The following is a 10,808-nucleotide window of genomic DNA, read 5'->3' on the forward strand; positions in this document are numbered from 1 at the left end:
TTTTCGGTTGAATCTACACATGTCGCCAAAGTTTCGAGCATCTTTAGAACCTCGGTAGAGGAGCCAGCTCCAGAGCCGTCGCTCTCGACCATTCGTGCCTCGTTTCTTCCGTTGTCAGCAGCACCCCTTGCCTTTTCCGGCCCTACTTCACCCTTTCCATTCTGCAGTCGGGCAATTTCTATTCCTTGCTCGGCGATTGCCGCTCTTTGTTCCTGCAACATTTCAAAAATTAAACGTAAGTTAATACCGTCGTTTGGCGCGTCCGGTTCTCTCCGGCCCCGATCCCGGGACAGTGTAACGGAATTGTGTGTATTTAGAGGATCAGTGGTCGGTAGGGCGGCATTCTCTTGATCCACAGTATTTTGCCGGTTGAGTCCCTCCCTTGAATCGATGGGGTTCGGGTCAGCGGGGTTCGGCAATGCTCGTAGTCCGCTTCCTTCGTTTTCTGCCACAATCTTGGTGTTATTGACATGACCAGATTGTTCGATGTCAGCCATTTAGTCCGTTTTCGCAGAGACGGGCAGGGACGTTTTTTATTTTGATGAATATAGTAGAAATCAAGGCCAAAGACCACTATTATCCTAGCCCCACGGTGGGCGCCAAACTGTTTACCCCGGAATCGGATAATCAATTAAATTTGTATGCGGGTATAGGATATGTGCTTGGATCTTGATGTATGTTAAATAGAGAAAATGTGTATGTGAAAGCTCTTTAATGAAACGGCTACTGATGACAATTTTTTATGATAGCAGTGGGAAACGCTTGATGTAAGAAACACAATAATAATGGAAACAAACGGCCTTGGCTGAATCAAATATTGAGAGAGAGATTGGATATGTGAATTCTTCTATTATAAGTGTTCTTGGAAAGTAAAAGGAACCAACCCCCACAAAGGAGGAAGATATGCCCTATTTATAGTGTCACCTCCATGGGTCTCATATAATGGGAAATAATAAAATAATAATAGCAAGGACAGCTCTGCACGGATTTGGTGGGATTAGACTGACGGCGCCGTCTGACACACGCATGGTAGGTAGTTGACTGTGGCAGGACGCTACTAGCGCGTGGCCCGCATGCAACGGCCACACGGGCCAACGGCTACTCAGATAAACGGCCATGAATGCTCGGGTCATCGGGATTGGATGCTCGGGTCACCGGGCTTGGCCACTACGACAATGTCGAAGGCAGACCTGTCGGTGCCCTTGCCCAGCACCGGCCCAAGCATTACCCCGGTTAAGGGCGAACAGTATCCCTCACATTCTCATTCCTTCCTCTGGTTCCTTGTTCCACCGGTTCACCTCATATCCGGTTTCTACCGTATACACTAGTGACGCGGACTACTTAATTTATACGTCACAAACCCAATGCTGCAACAACCAATGCAGGCTATAAGGTCCTCACTGTAAAGTAAAATGGGACCATGCTCCCCTATGCAAGTAGAGGGACAACAGATCGTTGGCATGATTTAGTGAATCCCGCATCTGTAGATCAAACTTCTCATGTGCTCCCACGCACACAAGACTCAACGACCAAGAAAATGGCATCCGAGTAGGAAAACTTGTACCAAGCCATTAATGCAATCAAATAGGTAATATACAAACCACACAACGCAAGTAATCAGAACATTAGAAAATCCAGAAGGCCCGTTACTTGAAGACGTGTTACCTTTGAGGTAACATGTGCATTCTAATAGTTGTTTAATTTTTACTTCATAATATGTCATTGCAGGAAATAAATCCCACAACGCCTAAGCAGGCTCAGACATAACATCAGGATGGTCTAGGCTGACGAACGATGTGCCAAGGTGTTGCAGATGGTCCCGACAACAGAATCTATGATACTAGGATCAATAGTTTGATCACACCTAACCTCGAGTATATATGACCATACTCAAACTGGGGGACTCTCGCACAACCCCAACAAGCAAAAAACTATTTTTGACAAATGGGTTCTTAAAGAAAACATGACTAGATCCCGTGAGGCGTTTCATGTGGCCTAGCGCTTACCAAATTATGTATTTGACGAAGTCTCATGTTACTATAAAAATACAAAGGTCGCTTCCGTCCCAGCGCCATGTTATTTACAAAATTATCGCTTTTCTATTGTTAATGTTCAAACTGGAAATGAGATTTGGAGAAGAAGAATTGAAAGTAAGAGATTGAAGTAATTATCTGGTTCTCATTCAAAATGAAGACTGAACTACAAAATATCTGTACAAATGAGTATATATAGACATGTACTTAACCGGCTAACTAGCTTCTAAATAACTAACTAATCATCACTAACTGTCTAACTAATTACAGTTGTCATCTAGCTTGGGCCAGCTGGCACCATCTGTGCACTCACATGCACTCACAACTCAACACTCCCCCTCAAGTTGAGTTTTGGAACACATCTAACAAACTCAACTTGCTGATCAAATAGTTGTGCTGCTGTCCTCCCAATGCCTTGGTTAAAATGTCTGCTTCTTGATCAGTTCCTGGAATATGCAGTGCTTTGATGATCCCTTTCTGAATCTTCTCCCTTAGGAAATGACAATTTATCTCTATGTGTGAAAGATTGGATTTGCTGAGATTTGCAAAGCTGCCTTATTATCACAGAACAGATTTACAGGCAACTTGATTTTCATACTCATTTCATTCAACAATCCTATAAGTCATAGAATCTCTGATACAGCTGAAGCCATGCTTCTATACTCTGCTTCAGCTGTGCTTCTGGATATAGTCTCTTGTTTCTTGGATTTCCAAGAAACTAAACTCTTTCCCAACTTAACACAGTATCCACTCACATATTTCCTAGTTACTGCACACGAAGCCCAGTCTGAATCACAAAAGCCTGTGAGTGTATCAACTCTATCACTGCTCAACAACACTCCTAGACTAGGCTTGCCTTTGAGGTATCTGACTACATGTAAGGCACTATCCATGTGTGACTGCTTGGGTACATGCATAAATTGACTCGAAGTCTGCACACAATAGGAGATGCCTGGTCTGGTCATTGCTAGATACAATAATTTTCCCACCAACTTTTGATACATACTCCTGTCCTGTAGCAATAGATCACTGTCATTTTCTCCTATCAGGTGTTTATCATATTCAGCAGTGGTAAACATCATATGTTGCTCCAATGGTGTCAATGCAGGCTTAGCACCTGACATTCCCCATTCTGAGATTAGTTCTAGTGTGTATTTTCTTTGTGTCATGAGAATCCCTTTGTCAGATCTAAGAAATTCAATCCCCAAAAAATACCTCAACTCCCCTAGATCTTTGATTTTGAAGTTCCTTTGTAAAGTGGACTGAGTGTCTTTGATCAGTTCAATATTATTCCCAGTAATCAGTAGATCATCAACATAAATGAGTATCATCACTATTTTCTGCCCAACCTGTTTAGTGAATAATGAATAATCATGCTTGCTTTGATTAAATCCCGAGTGTATCAAGGCAATTGTGAGCTTAATGTTCCACTGTCTTGATGTCTGCTTTAACCCATACAATGATTTCTCAACCTGCATACCTTGGACTCCTCCTTACTGCCAAAACCTTGAGGCAATACCATATAGACCTCCCCATTAAGGTCCCATTGGAGAAAAAAAATTAAATACATCTATTTGAAAAATAGGCCATTGGAACATGACAGTTAGGGAAAGTGCACATCTGACAGTGACCATTTTGGCAACAGGAGAAAAAGTATGATGATAATCTATCCCCTCTTGTTGTGTATACCCCTTAGCTACCAATCTATCCTTAAACCTCTCTATACTCCCATCAACATGGTATTTGATCTTGTAGACCCATTTACAACCAATGGGTTGTTTACCAGGAGGTAAGTTGATGATCTCCCATGTGTGGTTGCTTTCAAGGGCATCAAGTTCCTGTTTCATTGCATGAATCCATCTGTCATCTAAAATGGCCTCAGAATAGGAAGTAGGCTCGGTGGTAGGGGAAAATTTAAAAAGGTAGGTTTGATAGGAAGGACTGAGATGAGTATAATGCACAACATGATCAATGGGATGGGCACTAGAATTTCTAGAAGTAAGTTGACTATGTTGATAATCAGACAGCCAGATGAGAGGCTTGGTTGCTCTGGTAAGCCTTTTAGGGATAGGTGAAGAAGAGGAAGGAACTGGAGAAGAGTGAGGGACAGAAGAATCTGAAACAGGAGGTGAATTTGGACTGGGATAGGAATCAGAGAAAAATGAAGAAGGTGAGTGAGTAGTGAGTAGATCAGAGGGTGGCTGAGGAGGTGATAGGGAAGGAGAGCTTAGTAATGAAGATGAAGGTGAGTTGGGTAAATGAGTAGGTGAATTTTCACCAGGAAAGAATAAGGGAATGGAAGAAGACTGATTAGGAAGAGGGTGTTTGAAAGGAAAGATATGTTCTCTAAATGAGACATCTCTACTGACAAAGAAAATATGGGAATGCAAGTTATATAATCTGTAACTTTGTGAACTGAGGAGTAGCCCATAAATATAGCCTGGATAGCTCCAGGAGAAAATTTGTCAGGTGGATTAGGATCAGTAGCATAACACAGGAAACCTAAGGTTTTCATGTGAGACAGTGAAGGTGGGGTGCCATGAAGTCTTTCATATGGAGAAATGCCATGAAGTACTATGGATGGTAATCTATTAATGATATATTTAGCAGTTAGAATGCAATCACCCCAAAAATGGATAGGAATATGACCTTGCAACCTTAAAGCTCTTGCTACTTCTAAGAGATGTCTATGCTTTCTTTCAGCAATTCCATTTTGCTGAGAAGTATAGACACATGTCCTTTGATGAACTATGCCAAAGGATTGAAACAAAGAAGCACACTGGGAATTAACAAATTCAAGACGAATATCAGATCTTATGGTCTTAATGGAAGTGTTGAACTGATTATGGACTAGCTGTATAAATGTTCTCAAATGCATAATGCAGTCACTTTTGAACTTTAAAAGGAAAATCCATGTCATTCTAGTAAAGTCATCCACAATAGTAAGGAAGTATTTATAACCATTATAAGTACTATGCTTAAAAGGACCCCATACATCCATATGCAACAATTGAAATGCATTTACAAAAGCAGTTTGTACTTAAAGTGAGGAGTGAAGAAAACATCTTGAAGAGTCTGATTGTTGCCCAAGTGGTAAATTCCTTTATGAGTGATTGAGGCTAAATCACCATTAGGTAAATGAACTTTATTTTGATTAATTTTAGGAACAGAGGTGATGGATGACAACAAATTCAATGATGAAACCATGTGATTTGATGCACCTGAATCAACAATCCAATTATTAGTCTTAAAACCTGCTAGGAAGCAGTTTATTTTACCTGCCATGTTTGCAAATCCCTCAGGTGTTTCTTCTTTGTCAATCAGGTTGAGTAATTTCTGAAATTATTCAGCAGTAACTACCTGCTTATTGAATTGATCACCAGAGATTCTTTGCTGATTTGATCCAGAGTTGGAGCCTGATGAACCAAGTACCATTTGTCCTTCTGTTGCAATTTCCTCTCTAATAGTAATACCAGCATTATTGGCAATGTAAGAACCTTGCTTAGGTCTAGAACCGTCTCTTCCGTCAGAATAACCTGTAGCACCATAGTTTCCACTTCCTCTAGGGCCATTGTTCTCTCTTTCCCTATTCCTAGTGAACTTGAAGTCACTAGGGTATCCAATCAACTTATAGCAGTTGTCTTTAGTATGTCCCCTTAGGTGACAAAATTCACAGTAAATGTTGGAATTCCTTGTCATTCTCCCATTGTAGTTACCTCTAGCAAAATTCACATTAGTGTTCCCTCTAGAAAAATTCACATTATTGTTACTCCTAGACAAGTTTGTAGCAGCAACCATTATATTATTGTTACTCCTAGATAAGTTTGCAGTAGCAGCCATAGTTGAAGATTCACCCTCCTCATAATGAGATTTTTTATACAAACTCTGTGCAGCAATGTTTAAGTGTGTTCTCTAACTTTCCTCATGAATTATTAGTGAATATGCTTGATTGACAGAAGGAATTGGTGTCATCATCAAAATGTGGCTTCTAGATTGATTATAGTTCTCATTCAAACCTCCTAAAAATTGCATTAGTTTTTGTTGTTATAAATGTGCCATAAAATCCCTTGATTTATCAAATTTACTGGTCGGTGGAGGCATACGAGACTCATATTCTTCCCACAAATAACTCAATTTTGAGAAATACACCGAAACAGAAGAAGTACCTTGAATTTAAGTTGCAATACCTCTGTATACATGATACACTCTAGGTGCATTGATTTTGTCAAAACACTCTTCCAGATCCATCCATACCTTATGTGCATTTGAGGAATATACAATCCCATTCACCAAATCCTTCGACACTAAGCTCATAATCCATGACAAGACCACTGCATTGACACACTCCCATTGATACGCTATTTGACCTTCATACATCTCCTTTTTGCAAGTTCCATCAACGAAACCAATTTTATTCTTTCCTAAGAGTGCAATTGTCATCGAATTCCTCCATAATGTGTAATTTTCCATTCCAATTAGTAAACACTGTGCTAAATTGACTCCAGGTACATCAGAAGATTGGAGGAATAGTGGATCGAATGAATCAAATGTTGAACTGCTTCTCTCAATATCATTTGGCCCAGATCTGGTGCTTGTTTGGTTCGTTTCACTTGAAATCGTCATTTTTAGCTATGAATTTGAAGAGATAAACTCCGATTTTATGAAGAACAACAGATTCAGAAAAACAGGAGGAAAAAAAATGAAGAACAAATTGATGAAGTGGATGAAGAAGAATTGATTTCGAATGTCAATTCTAATCACTGTAAATTGACTGGATCGCCATTACAATGGCTCTGATACCATGTTCAAACAGGAAATGAGATTTGGAGAAGAAGAATTGAAAATAAGAGATTGAAGTAATTATCTGGTTCTCATTCAAAATGAAGACTGAACTACAAAATATCTGTACAAATGAGTATATACAGACATGTACTTAACCGACTAACTAGCTTCTAAATAACTAACTAATCATCACTAACTGTCTAACTAATTACGGTTGTCATCTAGCTTGGGCCAGCTGGCACCATCTATGCACTCACATGCACTTACAACTCAACAATTAATATAATAAGCCTTTTGTTGTGTATGCATCTTTTAATTATGTGCATATTGATTCATATTTAGGAAAACACACTAGCAACTAATTGAGCATACGTACCAAGTCATACCAACTCAACTCACCGACCGTTGAAGAAGCTACCCATAACATTCGAGACACTCAAAAGCATAACAAGTTTGCCTACCATGACGCTTGCCTCTTAGGAACTATTCCCCTTACAAGATTGAGGCCAGGCCCAAGTCCTAAGATACCAATGCTACTAATCTTCAAGCAAGAGAAATCCCCAGATTTATAATTATCCATTGTGATATTTTGCTCTACCAGATAACATAAGATAGGTTGAATTGAGTTATGTTTGGATTTCGCCTGAATGATGGACCAGGTGACTTTATATGTTTCTGAAGATTAATTTACAGAATAAACAAGAACAGTAGAGTAACAACACATTATTTTTACGTGGAAAGCACCCGGCTCATTGTCGGGGTATATACGATTAACCATGCATTTAGACATGGTATATTCTAACAATTGTCATGGTTAAAATTCTAAGTAGGAGATTTTTGAGATATACACTATTAACCATGTGTTTGGATATAGTATTTATTATATAACTAGTATTTATTCATTTTTTAATAAAGAGTTAAATAGATTATGTACTAGTATGTGTGTGCTTTACTTATATAGTAGATGATTTAGTGCATAGAGTTTAGCTTATACATGAAAATTTAAATCATCGGTTCTTATAAGTATAAAATTTATGTTCACAATCTAAGATGGAAATTGGACAAAGTCATCGGTATTATTATAGCACAAGATTAAATATAATGTATCTTCATTATGGGAACTGTATAGTTCCGTCTTCTTGTGCGACCAAGTAGAGATAAGTGTTTTCGTATTGAATATATAAAACAACCTCTCTAGCTCATTAAATGTACTTATACTCTTAATCTTGATATGATTATTATGATCAATGTGATTTGTTCATTATTTTGATTTATTAAAAGGTACGACTCAATTGCGGGTCTATGTATTCCTGGTAAATTAGATAATGGCAAAATACATTTCTGAAATAATAATCAGTTGATAAAATCCATGTCTTGACTTTGAGATTGATGATACCCTTTTATGGATGCTTATAAGTCTCATGTGAAAACCTAGATTTTGTATCCATCACATGATATAAGTTAAGCATAAATATAACGGATTCAATTAGTCAATGAATTAAATTGTCAGTAATTTAATTTAATTGATTGGTAGCTATAATCTTAACATGGGGAGTTAAATAAGTTTTAATGTATGATTTCAAAATTGAACTGAGGAGTGCAATTATGAATTTTTAGTGGAATAATTTGTATTTATTATGGTAGGATTAATTCAGATATTTCAAATTAATTTCATAATAGGAAGTCTCGTTAATTAAATTATGTGGTCCCTGCTGTGCCCGAATAATAAAGAATTAAATGGAATCCGATTTCTTGGTGGAAAGAAAGACCTAGTAGGTTCGGAAAAAGGGTTTAAACCCTAAAACCTGCAGTTATAAAAAGGGTCTTATTACATAAGGATGCCAAGGGTTTTACAAGTTTCTACACTTTTTCCATAGAAATTCGTTTACACGAATTTCGTAGATTCTGGTATTATTCGAGTTACATAGTAGAAGACCGTAGAACTAGAGGATGAACGCGTGAATGGTTTTTGCTCTTGCTTCAAGGCTAGATTCGAGGTTGCATTCATGCTTGAAGAGATAAGTATCAATTTTATATTTGATTAAAATCTTGATTATGTGTTGTCTATATTACATGCAAGTTGATCCTAACTATTTTTTTCGTTGTTTATGCCTGTATTCCATCAATTGGCATCATGAGCCACACTTGCATCTAAATAGATAACATCGATGATGTATATGTATGTTTGATTATATATACGGTTCATGTTTTACATTTTAAAAAAAAATTAAAAGGGAAGAAAACCTAGGTTACTGGTCGGTTGGATACGGTAGAGATCATGGAGAGTTTGATCGAGTCACCAGTTAGTTTTTTTTTCCGTTTTCTTTCCAAAGTTTTGATTTTCATTTTTTTTTAAAATGACGAGAGAAAAAGGTCGTTGTGTTGTGAATACATTCATGGATGACCATGTGGGGCCCTTGCACTATAGCAAGTCATGGTGCCCAAGTTTTGCACTGTAGCAAGCCATGGTGCCCAAGTTACTCAAGGCTTATAAATAGCCTCCAACTTCAATAAGAATGGATACCTCAAAAAGAGGAAAGAAAACTTACTAGTACTACTTTACGTTTTTCTCTCTCCCCTCATTTTTGCTACTTTAATTTATTGAATTGCTTTTATTTTATAACACGTTATCAACACGAGCCTCTAACCAACTGAGCTAGGCAAATAGGTGACTTTTCTATCAAATCCGGTAAGTAAACTATTACATGCTTCTAATAGACAGACCACCATCTTTTTATTACACTCTTTTTTTCAAAGTTGTCTCCCCTTTGTAAAGGCTAATGACAGAACGTTAAAAACCATTTAAAGTGTTCACTTTTCCTTAAGTCTTCCATTTATTGTTTCTTATTTGAAAGATTGAGGTCTCAGAGAAGTATCACACAAGTGCTAGAGGAATATATGTTTTCAGTCTACATAGTTTACATTTTATTTGAAAGCATGTAGTTATACTCAATTTCTTGACCATGATGGATGCACAACTTAGCTACAAGTTTCACAGGATACTGAAAGGCAATGTTTATGATATTTTGATAGTCATTTTTTTTAATGATGTCCGTCCGTGGCATCCTCAATTAAATTAAGGTTATTCGCAGTACCTCAACGACGCCTCAGTAAGTAGATCCTTAAATGGTATTCTTATCAAACTCTACTACAATTGATTCCTCATGTGATTGGTTATAAATTTGTTCCTATGACTCCTTCGGAGTACTTCTAACTTAACCACAAAAGGCAACCATCACTTGCTTACAAGAAGAGACTTACAACTCTATATCCTTTAAATTTTAAAGGCCTTGTTATTAGTATTAACAAGTTTCATTATTTATTTTCAGATCCTTGTGTATATTGCATACAGCTTACAAACTTCAATAATATCCATTTTTTCCACAACAATACGAAAAAATTGAGAGATAGTACGGCATGGTTTTATGGTCCACTTTGAACTGTAATACAGGTTACAGGAAATGTTCGACTACAAGAATTGGTATATTTCATGTCTTGGTAAAACTTAATTATTGTTATGCGTAAAATTATAAAGTGGTATTATTTTAAAAGACTCGAGAGTGAATCTTGGTGCACTTTGACCTACTATTCTTTTTAGTTTAGGGTAAGATAGTGGATTCAAATTTCATTGCATCAAGAGGGTAAGACATCGGGTTTGAGTCCTGGTGCACTATGATATAGTATACGAAGTTGGATTCAAGTCCATCACATTATGGCTTGAAACACCTTTATATGGATAAGACATTGGGTTTAATTCCCAATACACGATATTAATGATATAATGATGACTAAGGCAGAATAATGAATTTTTAATAAAAGTTGTGAAGCCCGTCCGGTTTGATATGCTCCATTCCTTGAAGTGAATGTGGTAGCAGCACATGATAAGTTTGAAAGATGACAAAATAATTATTGTGTCTGTATGAATGAACGTGGACCTGACAAGGGACAAAATAATCGTCATCATTGTGATAATTATAAAAGGAAGAACACTAT

At 37.4% G+C, this 10,808-nt stretch overlaps 1 protein-coding gene across 1 annotated transcript; it reads right to left on the reverse strand.

Moving 5' to 3' along the window:
* Positions 1 to 6,206: 6,206 nt before the first annotated feature.
* Positions 6,207 to 6,656, reverse strand: LOC132639686 (uncharacterized). Its single transcript, XM_060356120.1, has one exon. It carries the CDS (start codon positions 6,654 to 6,656, stop codon positions 6,207 to 6,209), a length of 450 nt encoding a protein of 149 aa, XP_060212103.1.
* Between the last annotated feature and the right edge of the window lie 4,152 nt (positions 6,657 to 10,808).

Source organism: Lycium barbarum, chromosome 5, assembly GCF_019175385.1.
Source record: "Lycium barbarum isolate Lr01 chromosome 5, ASM1917538v2, whole genome shotgun sequence".
Taxonomy (NCBI): domain Eukaryota; kingdom Viridiplantae; phylum Streptophyta; class Magnoliopsida; order Solanales; family Solanaceae; genus Lycium; species Lycium barbarum.